At 38.1% G+C, this 19,061-nt stretch overlaps 1 protein-coding gene across 3 annotated transcripts in view; it reads left to right on the forward strand.

Annotated features, from left to right (window-relative positions):
- PLCB1 (phospholipase C beta 1) overlaps positions 1-19,061 on the forward strand; it is a 283,302-nt gene that overhangs the window by 167,358 nt on the left and 96,883 nt on the right. For all 3 annotated transcript variants that reach the window (XM_008055186.1, XM_008055185.1, XM_008055187.1), the window contains exons 25-28: positions 11,546-11,622; positions 11,730-11,819; positions 12,344-12,401; positions 14,270-14,356. In XM_008055186.1, coding sequence (XP_008053377.1) covers positions 11,546-11,622; positions 11,730-11,819; positions 12,344-12,401; positions 14,270-14,356 — 312 coding nt within the window. The remainder of the gene's footprint in view (positions 1-11,545; positions 11,623-11,729; positions 11,820-12,343; positions 12,402-14,269; positions 14,357-19,061) is intronic.

Consider the following 19,061-nt stretch of genomic DNA (forward strand, 5'->3'; position numbering starts at 1 on the left):
CATTTTCCTTGAGAAATAAATGATTTAACTTTCCCCCAAATTTTGCATTTTCCACTAAACAAGAATTGACAAGTAAAATATTTTAGTAGTGAAATAAGGAATTAAATTGTCAAAATCTGTTCTTATCTGTTATTTTTCCTGATCATTACCCTAATGGAGTTGTGATACCCCACCCACACACACACACATATTTATGCAGACATATACACATACATACACCAATAAGATCAAATTCATATACTGTCTTCAATTTTTTTTTTACTTAGCATTATGTCATGGGGAATTTTTTATGTCATGCTTTTTAGTACTTTGTAGTGGCTTCATATTATTTTATTGTATGAGCAAAGATCAGTTTATTTATCTAGTTCATTTTTAATGGAATTTTAACTGTTTTCAACCTCTTTTGCTGTTGATGTTATAATAATGCAGCCAGGCATGGTGTTGCATGCCTGTAGTCTTAGCTATTTGAGAGGCTGAGGCAGGAAGATCACTTGGACCTAGGAGGTTGAGGCTACAATGAGCTATGATTATGCCACTGTGCTCCAGCCTGAGTAAAAGAGGAAGACCCTGTTTCTAAATTTTAAAAAGACTAAAATAAATAAAAATACAACAATGCTGTGGAGAACATTGTTCTAGAATTGCTGACAAATTGCCCTTCATCAGCAACAAAGTCTAATATCCCCACCCTTTTCACTATGGGGGTTCATTTTGTTTTCTTTTAATTTCTGCCAAAGCAAATGGCAATAAATATTTATCTTAAATTTTAATGCTTTAATTATGAGCAAGGGCCTGGTAAGGTGACTCATACCTATAATCCTAGCCCTTTGGGAAGTTGTGGCAAGAGATTACTCGAGGCCAAGGATTCAAGACCAGTCTGAGCAACATAGTGAGACCCTGTCTCTACAATCAATTAATCAATAATAAAATAAAATAAAACATTAGTCAGCCATGGTGCACTTGTAGTCCTAGCTACTTGGAAGGCTGAGATGGAAGGATCACGTGGGCACTGAAGTTCATGGTTATGTATTGTACTATGATCGTGCCACCGTACTGCACTATGATCTGTCACATCCTGGGTGACAGATCAAGATGCTATCAACCAATCAATCAATAAATAAAATTATGAGCATATTTCTATATATAGATTGGACATTTGTATTCCTTTTTTCTACAAACTGCCTTTTTACAATTCATTCCCTACTTTTCTGTATTCTCTTATTCTTTTGCCCCAAAGAGCTTATGCTGTATTTTTTTTCATTTATTATTATTAGGAGACTGAGCAAGTTAGAGAGTAATAAGTATGCTTATGTAATCATCCATACATCCAAAGTCATTGAAGGCCTATGGCGGTCCACATTTTGATGAAGGGATTCTATGTGGGCTAGACCCAAGCATGGTTCCTACCCTCAGGGGTTTGTAGCGGTTAAAAGAACAGTTTGTGGAGTCAGATATAACTACTAATCGTATGCCCATCAGTTAGCTTGATTAACATAACAAACACTCTAAAACTTGTTGGATTAAAACAGCAACAATTTATTTAGCTCATGGCTCTGTATGTCAGCAATTTGGACTTGATTCAACTGGATGGCTCTTCTAGTCTTGCTGGGCTAACTCATTCAGCTGTAGTTCCGCTGTCAGTTACCCAGGTGCTCTCCTCCTGGAGGTTGCCTAACTATCTACTGATTCGATGCAGGTGACTGATCCACTGTCTCTCACCACCCAGCAGGTTGGTCTAGACTTGTTGAAGTGGAGGTTGGAAAGGATTCCAATTAAGAACAAATGGAATAGTGCAGGGTCTCTTGAGAGGTCTTGTAACTTCTTTCTCATTCTGTTAACCAAAGTGAGTCATAAGACTTGCCAGAGTCAAGGGCTAGGGAAATAGACTCTGTCTCTTGTTTAGAGCAGCTGCAAGTCACAATTCATCAAGTGTGGCTACAGGGAACAGAGTAAAATTAAGGCCATTTTTGCAAAAACAATTATGCATAGCCCTTATCATTTGGATGTGAAATTCAATAAAATAATTTGTAGAAATTTAACACAGTGCCTAGAAAATAGTTATGATTCTTTACCAAAGGACAATTTGCACAGGATTTAGAGTGAGGAGATCTGACTTCCATTTTCAGTTGTGTAACTTTAGCTAAATTATTTCATCTCTTGAACGTCTATATTATGATTTCTAAAACAAAAATTTGTAAAATAATGCATACAACGTCTTCCTCTGACTACATCACTGGTTTCCCTTAAATTGTAGGATATAGGGATGATCCAACTCACATATATTAGAATAATAATTAGAGATTTTAGAAAGCAAGAGACTTTTCAACTTTGTTTTTTCCTTTCTTTTTGTGTGCACATGTTTAATGGTGCTAATTGTAGACTACTTAGAAAAGATTAAAAGGGGAAAAAAAGGCAGTAAGCAGAATTATATCCAAAGACAAAGCAAAGAATATCTTTGACTTGCAGCAACTTAAAGAAGCTTAGGAAAAAGAAGAGAATCTGCTGTGAGGAAAATTTCAAAATAGTATCTACAAATCTGATCATTTGGTTTGTGCACTCTGGAATTGCAGAACTCATTGCATTTCATCTGGCCAGTAAGTGAAATGATGCATTTTGCTTAAAAAAAAAAAAAAAACCTGTCATGCTGCAGTATTTAACATCATGAGCAGCCCTTTTAGGCTTAGTTTCCAAATAACCTGTTAAGAGTCTGTGATTTATTGTCCCAGTTTATTTAAAAACCACAAGACAAATCTTATCTCTTTTATCAGGTCTTCTTTGCTAATTATTTAAAAGTTCATTTGAACATCATTTGCAACCTTCTCACATCTGAGGGATAAGTAAGATTTACTTGATTTATTCTAAATTAAGTGACTTTGACATCTCTTAGAATCATGAAGTCTTTTCCTCAACTGTTAGTGGTTTCTATTCGTTGTTTGTTTTTAATTGGTCTAATCAGTGGTAACAATCTCATTTAATTTGATCAGAGGTAAACATTTTCTCATTTTATTTTAATCAAGAAATCCACAATTGCATTATTGGTGATTCTACAGCTACTTTTCAATAACTCTTGCAGATACGTTCATTTGCATTTATAATTACAAGGGGATAATTCTTTTGTCTATTCTAAATTCTTATTTAAAGCTATGACCCATTTTAAGTGAAACTTCTTTTATCATAAAATAAATACATATTTCATGGCCATAAATCTCTACTTTTTATTATTTTTAGAATATTTTCAAACCATTATTGAATTCTGACAATACACTTATAACCATAACTTTATAATTTATCAAAGTAACTTTTGAGTTAGTCTCTATATTTGATTTATAAAGAAACAAGACCCAGATAATTGAGATGGTACAACCCAAACTCACCTAGATTGATAAAATACCTAAACTATTGATTAGCTCCCTTTATTGAACAATGTTTAGTTTCCTTTATGGAACTACTTAGTTTTTTTTAAGTGTTTAGAAATATTTCCAGTTGATAGCCTTGTAAGAGAGAATACCAGAAATATCACTGAAGGAAACATGTTAAACTGACTCATTTACATCTCCCCCGAAATTAAAAAAACTGGCACTTAACTTCACATAACCTCAGAGTGAAAAATAATTTAAAATGTTGGGCCAGGTGTGGTTGCTCAAGCCTGTAACCCCAGCACTTTGGGAGACCAAGGTGATAGGATTGCCTGAGACCACAGGTTCGAGACCAGCCCAGGCAATTTAGCGAGACGTCATCTCCACAATAAACCAAAAATTAGCTAGGCATGGTAGCGCATGCCTATAGTTCTGGCTACTTAGAAGGCTGAGGCAGAAGTATCGCCAAAGCCCAGCAGGTCTACACTGGGGTAGCCATGAGTGTGCCACTGACCTCCAGCCTGGGTGATGGAGTGATACTCCAACTCAAAAAAAAATAATAATAATAATAATAAAATGTTATGGGTTCACTGGATGCCCTTACTTACATTGAATAGGAATCTTGGCCAGATTTTCACTTTAATTTCTTTCTTTGCTAAGGAAAAAAGAAAAAAAAAACTTCCAAGGATCATTTAAACATTTAGTTTCAAATAAGCAGCTATAAGTTCTATTTGGCTATGGAAATTTTTTAAAATAATAATTTAATAGGTGCAAAAAGATATTTCAGAGAGTGATCGAGATGGTTGTCCTTTCCATCTAAGACTTTTTCCTTTTGAAAACAGAAACGAGATAATCAGATCCAGGTGGACAGGGTTGTCTCTGACTAATCAACGTTGGACCTAGTATAATACTGGCATATTGTAAGTGCTTAGTAAATATTCATTGAATGAATTAATGAATATTTCTTAATTTGAATGGCCAAGACACACCCCAGTATAAACATTTACCTTCCTTTTATTTTATTTTTTTAGAGACAGTATCTTGCTCTGTCACCCAAACTGAAGTACATTGACACAATCATAGCTCACTGCAGACTTGAACTCCTGGGCTCAAGCATTCCTCCCATCTCAGCCTCCTGAGAACCAACCCACATCACCACTGCCTGGATAATTTTTATTTTTTTTTATTTTTGTGGAGTTGTAGATCTCACTATGTTGCCCAGGATAGTCTTGAACTCCTGGACTCAAGTGATCTTCCTGCTACTATTTTGTTTTTAAATTGTTAGTAATGTGTTTGTTCTGTAGATCATTACTTAGTTCAGATGTGTTACAAATTAATTTCTTGTAGAAAAAAATGTTGTATAGTGAAAACCCAGGGTGAGTGCTTTGACTAGCAGAAAAGAAGAAGACATCTTCTTTAGATATTAGTGGAAGGGGAAGGAAGATATGTTGTCCCTGAAGTGTGAATATTCTAGACTTGACTTTTTGCCCATTTTCCAAATTTATCCTTCTTAGAAGAGCCTCCAAACATACCAGTTTCTGTCCACATATTTTTTTTATCCCTTTTGAGTTAAAGTCAAGGAATTATTCCATTCCAGGGAAACCATTTTATCACCCCCAAATGACTAAATCAAGTGAAATGTAGCATGGAGTTGAGAATAAGCATGAAATTATATTCCCCAGGGCTTTTCTTTTAACTCCTTAAAAGGTTTGGAACATTTAACTAGAAGAATTGTCATGAAGGGTGAACAGATCAGCAAAGTAATTGAATTGTGTCTATTCCTCTGGGGCAGAAAAAAAAATCATTCTAAAAGTTAAAATAAAATGTTGTTTACTGCATTTCAGTTTACCACATATCCTCTTGGTTTTTTCCTAGGAATTCAAATTAATCTTTACTTCTTTTCTACCTTTAACAATTAACTTTCAATGAATTTTGTGACTAATACATGATTGAATGACTCCTTGAGCAGAGCCTGCATGCTAATAAATACACCAAACGTTCATGTATTTTTGCCCTTGGGTCAGTCAAAAGGCACTTCAATTATTGTATGTAAAATCACTCTTCTGGGTCCATTTTCACATCCCATGCAATAAGAACCCTGGACCTAATACTGAAAGGTTTCTCCATCTTTCTTGGGAATTAAGCAGAGAAATTTTTTTATTTCTGTTTTTTGTCAGAATTTTCTTGATAGCAAACAACAGAATTCCAGGTTGGACTAATTTAGGCAAGAAGAATGTATACTAGAAAAATACACAGGGTATACCACGGAAGAAAGTATTGACTATCTAATCCCCTCTCCCCTCTTGCTCTTCTCTACTTCTTAGTATTATTCTTTTCCACAGCAGTAGGCAGGCTGCCCGTTGTCAGAAAATATAGGCATCAACCCCTTCTGGGTTTTATTTCTCTGTTGACATGTAGGAAAAATCTTGGGGAAAACGCTGTTAGGGTCATATGATTGACCAAGCCTACAACCAGAAGTCAGAGTATGACTGACCCAACCCAAATTGGATCAACACATCCCTTGGACCAATTACCTTGGCCAAGGAATTAAGAATACAGCAGTTCTCATGGAAACCACAGGAGAGTCAGTTCTCAGAAAACAGGAAACCCTTCCCTGAGAAGTGGTGTTGGGTAGAGAAAGCCACAGGTGAGCCCCAAACACTCTCTTTGTAGAGTAGAAAAGAGATAAAATTTTGGTGTACATATATAATCCCATTGCCAATATAATGTGAGTTTGTGGCATCTATTAATAAAGTCATATTGTTAATCATTCTGCCTCCTGGAATTTAAGTAGACAAAGATTAAATGAAAATATGTATAGACAGAATTATACTAAGAGTGATGGTCTTTAACAAAAAAAAATTGCCAGGAAGGACAGAATGTTCCAGGCAGGGCTCTATGGTAAGGGACTATGAGGGAGACCAAAAAGTCCTGAGCATAGCAGAAGGACATGTCATATGTAATACAGAGATGGTATCCTTTTATAATACATATTATTTGGGACTCTAGAAAAGCACCATTTTCCTCAGTTGCATGTGAAAACCACATTATAAAAATACATCTGGATTTCACATTACGGTATTTGTTCCTCAAGTTACAAAATTGAGCTTCTTAAACACCAAAACTGGACAGTTTCAAAAGTATTTCCCAGTAAGGCAGACCATAGCTTGGATGTGAAATTCCATAACTGTCACTGAGGTTGGGGTCAGTATCAGTACACTTTTGAAATGTAACTATTTCACAATCATTTTTTCAATGACTATTCTGTGTAGAACATGGGATTCCAAAAAATTGTTAAGATAGATTGCAATAGTGACATCCTTTGAGGGAGCACTAATAAAGTATTTACACACAAAAGGTAAATATCTGTAAATGATATCTTGTAGAAAAAGCTAATTGAAGGACCAAGACCTGGAGTTATTTGGCCAAAGGGAGGAATCACCAAAGGCTAGTTTGGGAAGGAAATGGACTGGCACCTACTCCCTTATCAGAAGTGGTTAGAGCATCACAGTCCAGTAACTTTCTACAATCTGTATCTGTTCTGTCTCCCACTCCAATGGGAATATCATGAACATAGAAGAATAACATGAGAAGAAACATAAAAGTATATGTATGTCTGGATAGCGGGGGGGGGGGGGGGGGATTTTCACCTAGTCCAGACTGGAGTTCCCAAGAATCTGTAACAGATTGCTATACACCCAAAGCTCTGAGATATATGCTACCAGGAGAAATTAACAAGTCTCCATGAATTGCTAGATATAGAAAACATCAAAGATAACATACACTTTTGAACTGAATGATGATACATGATAAAAATGGGCAAATACAATAATTTGTCCTCTGTGAGAGACAAATCCGAAACATCCTTGTAGAAAGTTTGAGATACAGGTGGTGGTGGGCCTTTCTCCACTAGCGTTGGCCAACAGGCAGTTGAGGATGCTGAACTGAATGGAAGCCCCTGTGAGAGCTGAAAAGAGGATGACTGGTAATTCATGTTAACACTGAAAATTAAGACAAGGGAGTTTGTATGGGAGTGGTTGGCAACTGGCACTCTGTCAAGAGGATAAAGTCTATTTCCAAAGTGTTGCAAGATAATCTCAGGTGCCACATTGAATTCACAGGAGCATTGTGGAATATTTTACATTTTTGAAGAAAACAGAGCAGCATCTGTCGAACACCGTGTGAATGACTACTACTAAGTCATTTGGATTGTCTTATTAAATAAATAGAATTGTTCTTTTATTTCTATTAGCCTAAGGGCACCGTAAAACATTGCTGAGAGCCTTTGGGCACTGGGAACCAGGAAAATTTAGGAATCTCTGGAATAATAAAAGTGAAGTCCTAGCCGGGCTCGGTGGCTCAGCCTGTAATCCCACGCCTTTGGGAGGCTGAGATGAGTGGATTGCCTGAGCCCGCGGGTTCGAGACCTGCCTGGGCAGCGAGACTTCATCTCTACAATAAATCAAAAACTCAGCCGGGCGTGGTAGCACATGCCTGTAATTCCGGTTACTTGGAAGGTTGAGGCGGAAGGATCGCCCGAGCCCAGCAGGCGAGGCTGCGGTGGCCGGGAGCGGCCACTGCACTCCAGTCTGGGCCACCAAGTGAGACTCCAACTCAAAAAAAAAAAAAAAAATAAAAGTGAAGTCCTGATAAATGGCCAAGAAGTTTAGTATCAAAAATATTTCTGTCATCTTAAAATATCATCAGGTGAATTCCAGTCGTTGGGGTTGAAGTGAAGTGGTTGAGGCTGAAGATTGTGGGGAGAAGAGGGGACACTACAACCTTGGAAGCACCAATTTTTTTTTCATTTTAGGAATGGATATGAAGGGAAGGTCAAAGATGGAACAAGAGTTTGAGATTCTGGGATGAGATAGATAGTGATGTGTTTTTATGCAGAGGGAATTTATCCAGAGAAGACAGAAAGTTTGAGAGGGGAGAACGAAATGGTGGATTTTGTCCTGCCACGGGGGGGGGCGGGGGGGGGGGAAAGGAAGGCAGAGATAAGAAACTTTATCTTGGAAGGAAAGGAAGGAAAACCAAGTTAAGGACCCACAATGTGATTTGTTAGGAATTGCACATGTGGTCTCCCTTAAATCCTTCATGACCAACTTGGAAGAGAAACATGATCCCTGTTACAGAGATGAGGAAGCTGAGTTTGGGCTAATGAGAATTCAGATAAAGTTCTGAAGAGCTTTTGAGACAGAGAAGAAAGAAGCTGAGATGGTTTCTTCTCTATGGTCTCTGTCTCCCTCAATCATCTAGACTATGTTTGACAGAGATGAGAACATGGAAACAGAAGTATGATTGTCATTGAATTCAAAAGAGCTGCTGGGAGACTTAGCAGTGCCTGTAGAACGAGGGTGGGTCCACTAAATCATCTCTGTCCTCCAAGTTTGGCAAAGCATCCAAATCACCTGGGGAGATTTTGAGAATAATGATTCCCAGGACTTGCTCCTAAACATTTGAAATCCAGAGTACCTGGAGTCTGTATTCTTAAGAAGTTCCAGCAGGGCATGGTGACTCACACCTGTAATCCCAGCACTTTGAGAGGTGAAGGTGAGAGGATTGCCTGAGCTCAAGTGTTCAAGATCAGCCTGGGCAACATGGCAAGACCTCATCTCTACAATAAATCATAAAAATAGCTGGGCGTGGTGGCACATGCCTGTAGTTACAATTACTTGGAAGACTGAGGCAGAAGATTTGCCTGAACCCAGTAGGTCAAAGCTGCAGCGGCTGTGAGCACACCGTAGCACTCCAGCCTGTGTGACAGAGTGAGACTCTGACTCAAAAAAAAAGAAAAAAAAAGGAAGTTCCCATATGTGATTCTGATGTTGCAGCCAAGATGGGGGATCCCTGGAAAATGTTCTATAACTCCTTGGTATGAATGGAAAGGAGATAGGACCTCTTGGGAAGGAAAGGTACTGATGAGAGGACACTTTTAGCTAGATGGAAGCATTGCAGAAGTCCCTTTAAAATGGCCAGAGACTTTGCACACAGGAATTTTCTAACTAGACAGTTTGCTAAATGGCACTACTACAAAGTAATATCTCATGATTTTTTGAACTATGATAATCATGATCAGGCAATCTCTTTTTAATGATCAAATGGGCTTTCTGCTGGCTCAAGCCCCAGTTAATATTTGTGCAGATTTATTCTACTTCACAGATGAATGCATCAAATTTCATGTTAGTGTTAAGTGACTGTGGATTCTTGATTGTAATTCTCTCATGAGCTGCAGAGCCTGATTTGTCCCGGTTTGTACCAGCTCTGCCTCTTTCTTTCTTTCTTTTCTTTTTTTTTTTTAGATTAGAACATATAGTTTATTTAAAAGTAAATTAGAGAGAGAGAGAGAGAGAGAGAGAGAGAGAAGATTCACCTCCCAAAGGTGGGGGAGGGGGCCAAAGCCAGGCAGCATGGCAACAGGCATAACTCAAAGAGCATACGGCCACACGAGAGTCTAGCAAGGCAATGGCCCCAGCTCTGCCTTTTTCTAACTCTGTGGCCCTCAGCTTAGACTTGAGCCATGTGTATTGGTATGTTAATATGAAAAGCAGTGATAATAACACTGACGTCAGAGGGCAACTCTCAGAATTAAATAAGTTAATACATATGAAACTCTTTAAACTGTGCCCGATGTATACAAATGATCAATGAAAGTTTACTGGAGTATGATTGTATTGCCTTGTCACTATTAAGCTACTGCTTACACAAGACTGGTCAGCTCATCTTGCTTTATGTGTTTTTGGGAAAGAGAATTTCTGTCTTTGGGAAACAGCAGTGGGGCCTCACAAAGGAAATTTGTATCAACTATTTGGTGCTCCAGTAAGAAGAGTCGAGTCTAGTTGCTACAACGGCCTGAGGAATTACAGGAAATACTGTAGGTTCTTTATATCGGATAAATAAAGAGATTGGCAGGCAAAATACCTTTGTGTAATCAACAAGCACTTATTGGGCATCTACTGAATGTTAGGCTTTGTGCAGTGCCAAGAATATGAAAACACAATTGATGCCCTTTGGGAGCTTGGTTTAATGAGAAAACAGATGCAAGATAATAAACAGTTGGGTCAAGAGGAAAACAAAAAGGGGGACAAATGTACAGTAAGATATAAGGAATAAATTCAATGTTTGATAGCAGAGCAGAGTGGCTATACCTAATAAAATGTATTATACTTGATGGACTCCCTAACTACCCTGACTTGATTGCTATACATTAAATGTGTATAACAAAGTTTCACATGTGCCCCATAAATTTGTGTAGCCAGAGTTCAATGGCAGCACCAAAGAGAATTTCTGATTTTCTTTATATCCTCTGGAAATTACTCATACGAGGACACAAACGTTAACTTCTGGGATGGGTAACTCCTGTCATCCTCAAAGAGGGATAGCTGAGAACCAAGAATTGTAACTCACTGTTGATTATAACTGAATTTGTTTCATACTCATTTTTATTTTAAGCTTCACAGTACCTCCAGGAGATAAAGGCAGTGATCATCCCACTTACAAACGAGACAAAGTACATTCAGGAAATGTAGGCACTTGCCCAAAATCACTTTTTTTTTTTTTTTTGAGTTGGGATCTCATTCTGTCACCAAGACTGGAATGCAGTGGCACAATCACAGCTCACCACAGCCTTGACCTCCTGGGCTCACACAATCCTTCCACCTCAGCCTCCCAAGTAGTTGGGATTACAGGCATGAGTCACCACACCCTGCTAATTTTTTGATTTATTATTATTTTTTTTTTGTAGTGACAAAGTCTTGGTATATTGCCCAGGCTGGTCTTGAACTCCTGGGTTCAAGCAGTCCCTCCAACTTGGCCTCCCAAAGTGTTGAAATTACAGGTGTGAGTCACCATGTCCTGCCAAATCACACTATTAATAAGTCATAGAGCAGAGATCGAGACCTGGCTCCAACCACATTATTGGTTGTTTTCACACCCAGCCAAGCTGTAGGAACTGCCACAACAATCTTATGAATTCTGTTTAATTAAAAAGAGATACTAAGAATTATTATCATTGAATACCTAAGAGGATGCTTCTCATTTCTGTTCTTATTGCCTGTGTTAGATGTCTGGCAGTTTTACTATTGTTAAACACCCATCACAGATTCATTGATACTGTTGTTTGGGGTGGGCGATGGAGGAGGAGGCGCTGTCATCCTATAAAAGAGCACATTGGCATTTTCTTTCCCCAGCTTATTCAAAAGTTGACGGATGTTGCTGAAGAGTGTCAGAACAATCAGTTAAAGAAGCTCAAAGAAATCTGTGAGAAGTAAGTCTTCATTCCCTTTACAACTGACATGTGTATCTAAGTTTATTCAACACAGATTTCCATTTGATGGGCCTTTTTTTCTCCTTTTACTTCCATTTTAACTTCAGAGAGAAGAAGGAATTAAAGAAGAAAATGGATAAAAAGAGACAGGAGAAGATAACAGAAGCTAAATCCAAAGACAAAAGTCAGATGGAAGAGTAAGTAGAAAGTAAGAGTAAGAGTAAGTAGAAAGCAGAGTAAATGGCAGGGAAAACCCCTCGCCTGTGATTTCACCTGGGAATTAGTTTATTTCATGTATCAGAGTAACAGGTTCTTAACCAAACAAAGACCCTTCTGTGAAGTTTCTCCTCTAATTAACCTTTCAAAAGATCCATTTTGTAAGGTTTTAAATGGTGGATTCTTAAACAAAAGACAGCTTAATAATTGAATGAGGCACACCCAGGGCCTTTTAGATAAAGAGTAAGCAAAGAGCTTCCCTCAGGGAAAGGCTAAATCTTCACTTCCCGATTCTGTCAGGCAGCCTTCCTGGTATTTAATGAAAACAGAGCCTGTGCTTTGGGAGGAATCTGACCTTTGTCCAGAGGCTGGTGGGTTGTACCTTCCTTGTAACAGTAATAAGGATGTGAAGAAGTCTGTAAACTTTCATGTAGAAATCTGAGATTCCTGTGTTTGTTGATTTCAGATGAGTTGACGTAATGATCTATTTGTTATTTGCTTTTAGGGAGAAGACAGAAATGATCCGGTCATATATCCAAGAGGTGGTACAGTACATTAAGAGGGTATGTGGGCTCAAACCATGTGTGAAGATTTAGTGAGCTCACTGTGAGCTTTGGAAAGGAAATACCATGCCTTGTTGTATCTGTTTATCACTAGCACCCGGCAGAGGTGCTTCATGTAGTGAGCACTGGGTACTGTCAACATTTCAACGAGTTGAGTTGCATACCTCTGCATAAAAGGTTTCATCTGCAGATAGACAGTCAAGAGTCACTTCCAGCCCAGGTGTGGTGGCCCACATCTGTAATCCCAGCATTTTGGGAAGCCAAGGCAAGAGGATTGCCTGAGTCCAGGGGTTCAAGACCAGCCTGGGCAACTTGGCAAGACCTCATCTCTACAATAAATAAAAAAATTAACCAGGCATGGTGGCGTGCGCCTGTGATTCTAGCTACTTGGAGGACTAAGGTGGAAGAATCACCTGACCCTAGGTGGTTGAGGCTGCAATGGTCATGAGCATGCCACTGCACTCCAGCCTGGGCAACAGAGTGAGACTCCTCTTCAAAAACAAACAAACAAACAAACAAAAAGAGTCAATTCCAAAGTCAGGAGCCCAGAAACATGATGCAAATGGGCATTTTCCCAGAAGAAACTGTGGTAACTATCAAGGATAGGAAACATGGCAAACTCCAAGAGCTGAATTAGAAAAAACGGGGGTTGATGGACCAGTGCCACAGGAATAAAGCAAATTGCAAAGGCAAAGCAAAAAAGTTTATTCACATTCAGGATAGACTGAATGGGACCAACTGCTAAGAGCATGTAAGGCATTTATAGGGAAGCAAGTCTAGAAAAAAAATTCTAGCAACTGTATCCTCGGGAGTTGATAACATAAGTCTTATGTCTTGATGTTGTCAGGACAACACATCTTGTGACTCCAGCAGGTGGTGAGCTGTCGGGGTGTCACAGAAGGCTGATCACAATAGATTAGGTCAACTTGGCCCTTTATGGCTAAAAAAGAATACTTGGAATAGAAAAAGCCAATCAGTACAAAACAAGCTGGAGGGGGGTGGGGTAGGAGGTGAAGGTTGCAAAACAATTATCAATAGCTACCTCCAGGAAACTGGTTCTGACTTCTGTTAATAATTAGAGGGTTGGCTAAGTGATTTACTTAAAAAAGCATAACAGAACTAAGTAATGACCAAAAGTGGCCATGCTGTAGCTAAAATTACTCCATGTTGGCACATTACCCTTTCAAACTGGAAATGTTCAGACATTTCTAAAAATGTAAGACTAGTACAGTCCTTTGATCAGCACCCTTTTCCCTGCCCCCATGTTCCCATCACCCAACTTCAGCACTTACTCTCTACTTAGTACAGTCTCCTATACTTTTTTTTTTTTTTTTTTTTTGAGAAAGCAGGATTTATTGAGAGGACAGAAAAGCTTCCACAGTGGGAGAGGACCCAAAGGGGTTGCCCAGTCTCCTATACTTGAAAGGGCAGTTTTGTTGTTTTTTTTTTATTTGAGTTGGAGTCTCACTCTGTCGCCCAGACTGGAGTACAGTGGCCGCTTCCGGCCACCTCAGCCTCAGCCTGCTGGGCTCTGGCGATCTTTCCACCTCAGCCTTCCGAGTAGCCGGAATTACAGGCATGTGCTACTACGCCCGGCTGATTTTTTGATTTATTGGAGAGATGAGGTCTCGCTGCCCAGGTAGGTCTCGAACCCATGGGCTCAGGCAATCCACTCACCTCAGCCTCCCAAAGGCACGGGATTACAGGCTGAGCCACCGAGCCCGGCTGAAAGGGCAGTTCTTGACCAGGATATCAAATAATCAAATGTAAGCCCTCGATGTGAAAAGCTTTCTATTTTTGTTTTTTTCTGAAAATGTACACTTGGAATATTCAGATGGAAATGACTTTCTTTGTAACTTTTCTTATAGTTGGAAGAGGCGCAGAGTAAACGGCAAGAAAAACTTTTAGAGAAACACAAGGAGATACGACAGCAGATCCTGGATGAAAAGCCCAAGGTAAACGGCGCTGAATAATAATACATATTTATTTTATCTCCATTCAATAACAATAAAACCTTCCTAGTTCACCTAAGTACCTCACACAGTCTTAGATCAGTTATCACATGTGAAACTCATGTATCTTTCTCCATAAAGCCAAAATTCTTCATAGCAATATCCGGTAAGCATTTATCATAAATGGTGAGTTTTTAAAAGCTACAAATGCATGGAACCCACCTCCAGAGATTTGACTTCAACAGGTCTGGGATGTGGCCCAGACCACAGGTATTTTTTAAGTTTCCCTTTTCCCAGCTGATTCTAGTATGCATTATGGTGACTCAGAGATTTAACCAAGCTTCTTTCTTTCTTCTTTTGAAGTAGCTCATGTAATGGTATAATGGCAAACTTTATCCAGCAGAGGATAGCCTGCACCAAAATCACTCTGATTTTTATCCAACAATATTCTTATAAATCAGGAAAAAAAGCAAATTTGTTTTTTCCCCACAGTAACAGTTTATTGAGATTCCGCATTAAAATTATATTATGCTAATTGTTTAGTTAAAATTAATTATCTCATAAATATTAATTTTAAATTGAATATCTATGAATCAAAAGTTACCAAATCTCTTAGTTTCAGGTTAGCAAATAGCATCTCAGTTTTAGAACATTCCAGCATTTTGGGTTAATCATCAGATATTTTTCTGTTTGTGAAAAATGTGTTTTTTGGTTTTCCTATCTCCACATTTGCAGTTTAAAATAGCTACTCTAAAAAGTATTGCCATTCACCTCAGCCTGCCAAAGGGGCAGCGAGACCTCATCAACCGGGCGTGGTCGCGCATGCCTGTAGTTCCGGCCACTCGGAAGGCTGAGGAGGAAGGATCGCCTCGGCGACAGAGTGAGACTCTAACTCAAAAAAAAAAAAAGTATTGCCATTCCACACAAGTATTTTTTGAGTTCTCAAAGCTCAGAAGTGTTAATTTTATTCATTTTATATTCCACTTACCAACTTACTTCTTATAAATTTCTTATAGCTAAGTCTTAATATATTTTCATGATTATTTCTGCTCCTCTGCTTTCATACTTATTGTACAGGACATTTACTTAATATTTTTGATTTGTAAAGTTTTTAGGCTTGGCAGTATAGATTCTCAAGCAAGAATTAGGAATTCTTGATAATTCTTATGTTTCTCAAATAAATATACAACTTAGATATTCTTAGCTACCCTCTCAGATTGATTATGCATAAGTAAAGTAAAATAAATTTTTAATTTCAGAAATTGCTGTACTCCTTAAAATGCTCAAATATGGTTGAGCGTGTGACTCATGCCTGTAATCCCAAACTCAAGGAGGGTTGCTTGAAGTCAGGAGTTCGAGACCAGCCTAGACAACATAGTGAAACTTCATCTCTACAAAAAAAAAAAAAGCTAGGTGTGGTGGCATTCACGTGTAGTCTCAGCTACTTGGGAGGCTAAAATGGAAGGATCAACTGAGCCTAGGAGGTCAAAGCTGCTGTGAGCCGTGATCATGCCACTGCACTCCAGACTGGGCAAAAATGTGGGACTCAGACTCCAAAATAAATCAATAAAAAGAAGATCAAATATTTGGAGGAAAAATTCAGTTCAACTGAAATTTAAGAAACATTTTAACAATAATCAGTCCCAGGTGATATTTTCAGATACATAGATTTTTAGTCCATGCTGTCTGAATTCAAATTTGTCATTAGTTGGTACACTGACATATGGTTGATGTCTCAGCCAATTTTTGTATTTCTAAAAAATCCCTCTAGGGAAATAGTGTTCTTTTTACACAGAGTTTTGTTTTGCTTGGTTTTTTGTTTGTTCTTTGTTTTGGGTTTTTTTTGTATCTGTATGTTTTGTTTCAACAATGTCAACTATTTTACTTATAGATAAAATTTTATCACAAATATGTTTAAATGATATAACTCTCAATATAAATAACTCATCCAGAGATATTTATGTTACTGCTGTAGGTAATCATGATTAAAATCAAATATATATTTAGTTTGATTAAAATCATATATATATATATTTGGAATTGGGCTTCACTCTGTCGCCCAGGCTAGAATGAAGCGGCTTGGATCACAGCTAGCCACAACCTCCACCTCCTGGGCAACTCACATGATCCTTCCACCTCAGCCTCCTGAGTAGTTGGGACTACAGGCACATGCTACCATGCCTATCTAATTTTTTTGATTTGTTGTGGGGATGAGGTCTCACTACATTGCCCAGGCTTGTCTTGAACTCCTTTGGTCAAGCAATCCCCCCACTTTGGCCTCCCAAAGGTCTGGGATTAGAGGTATGAGTCACCATACCTGGCCTCAAAATCGACTTTAATAACTTAAATTAGAATGTTAAGTGCTTGATTTGATGTAACCAAACATTAAAATATCTATTAACTTTTGGTCAATTTATCTGTCAGGGTACATTCAACAACAATTTTAGAGAAAACCCAGTTAAAACGGGCTTAAACAGTAACGGCATTTAGTCAGATCTGGAAATTTAGAGATATCACAGTTCTAGAAATGATTAAATTAGTGGCTCAAGGCTGTAAACTCAGCCACAATGGCTGCCCTAGCTCCATGCCTCACAGCCTTGCATAAAACCGTTCAAAGGTACAACAGGAAATATCTTCACTTGGTAATCTTTTTTAGGATTGAGGAAAATTTTCCAAAATCCTCCCAATAGTTTTCTCCTCTTTGGCTACAATGGCACCATATTCCTATTCCTAAACCAATTATAAGCAATAGAGTGTAATTTTTCTGATTGACTTGGCGTATAAGATTCACTCACAAGAGTGGAGGGAGTTCATCTCAAATCCATGGTCATCAGATACCTGAACAAAATAATGATGTTTCATCGTCAGGGAAAGAGAGGAGAAATAGCGATTGGATAGGCAATTAACAGTGGGTGTTATAACCATATCTGTAACAATTTTCCATTTCTTCTTTTTTGGACGCTTAGCACAAGATCTCAGATGTTTCTATGAATTTTGAGCAGTTCCATTGTCTTCATTTTTTACTGCAAATAAGTACCGGGCTGAATTTCCCTTTGCTTTTCATACATGAGGTTGCACTAAATGACCATCTTTTTGTGTCTGGCTTTGAAGGTTGCCCTTGAAGATTGTTGGCTTCATGTCAAACTAAAGCATTTATTGAAAGATGTTGTTTAGGATTTTAAAACGCTGTGCTTTAGAGCTGTGACTTTAATAATAAAATAAGAGATCGTGACAGTTAACATGGTAGAAGATAGTGGTTAATAAAAGAAAATGACAACGTTGAGAGAAGCAATAATAAACAGCTGAGTGAAACAATAAATGAAGTGCGAGATACGTGGAGAATGACCAAAGCACAGGACAACCAGTGTTGGTAAATGGGTATCCAGGAAAGACCAGGCCAGTCATTGATGTTCCCATAACTATGGGATATGGACCAGAACAGATCTAGAATAGCACTGACTTTGAAACAATTCCTCTTCACATCCAATACTGCAGCAGCTTTTTTTTTGGAGAAAGTAGAATTTATTGAGAGGACAGAAAAACTCCCACAGTGGGAGGGGACCCAAAGGGGTTGCCCTGGAGCAGCTTTTGAAGCCCTGTAGATAGGAAGGAAATTAACAAAAGCAGAAACAAAATAAAATAAGAACAAGCTCAAGGAAATGAAACTTATAGATATGAATGTCAGTAGTATTTATAAAATGGATCCATTGAACCAGACACATTCAGACTGAAGATGAGAAGATAAAGTGATTTAATGACATCTGGAAATGTGTGAACTGTTCCATTACCAAGTTTTAGATGAGGAACTTGATATTGGATAGATGATAATTAATAGTGTTTGCTATAACCATATTGCAGCAGGTAATATTAAAAATGATTGCTAACTTCTTATGAAGAAGAAAGCATGCTAAAACTTTGCAAAAGATTACTGAGAAAAATAGAGTGCCTTCCTCAAGCACTTTACATATGAGATACATTTTTCTTACTAGAAACTGATGACTAATCTTTTATTGACACCAAAAATTATATGCTATGTAACATCATATTTCTAACTATTCTTCTGTTTCTTTCACCATACTGTTGAATATAGTAATTTACTTCCTCTTCACCCACTTATTCTAACTAATGTCATAATGTGTTTGATGTTTCCAGTCCTGTTTTAAAAAAGGAGAAAGCTCTTTTCACATTACTATTTTCCCCCAATGTTACTGTTTTGAGCTATTTTGAACTTTGGTCAACCCCAATCATAGCTGATAATTTTCTAAGCCACAGGTAAACAAACATCTTTAAATGTAACAAACAGGGATAATTTTTTTAACAAAAGAACTTTGAGAAACTGATTTCTGAAAGCCAACCGTGTTTCAGTGGAAAGGAAGAGTTCTTCTAGCTAGATTTAAAACAAACTACATATGAAGCTTAATTTATATGTGTATGTATGTATGTATGTATATATTTTTTGAGTTGGCGTCTCACTCTTTCACCCAAGCTGGAGTGCAGTGGCATGATCATAACTCTGGACAGCCTTAACCTTTTGGGCTCAGGCATTCTTCTGCCTCAGCCTCCCAAGTATCTGGGACTACAGGCACGTGCCACTATGCCCAACTAATTTTTAAATTTTTTTTTTTTCCAATCAGTATTTTTTATTATGGTTTTGTGGGGTACAGTTAAGGGTTAGGTGTACAATTACGTTTCATTCAGGCACCCTGTT

This window comes from Carlito syrichta, unplaced genomic scaffold, assembly GCF_000164805.1.
Source record: "Carlito syrichta isolate Samal-C Ts95f unplaced genomic scaffold, Tarsius_syrichta-2.0.1 Scaffold301764, whole genome shotgun sequence".
In the NCBI taxonomy this organism is placed as follows: Eukaryota; Metazoa; Chordata; class Mammalia; order Primates; family Tarsiidae; genus Carlito; species Carlito syrichta.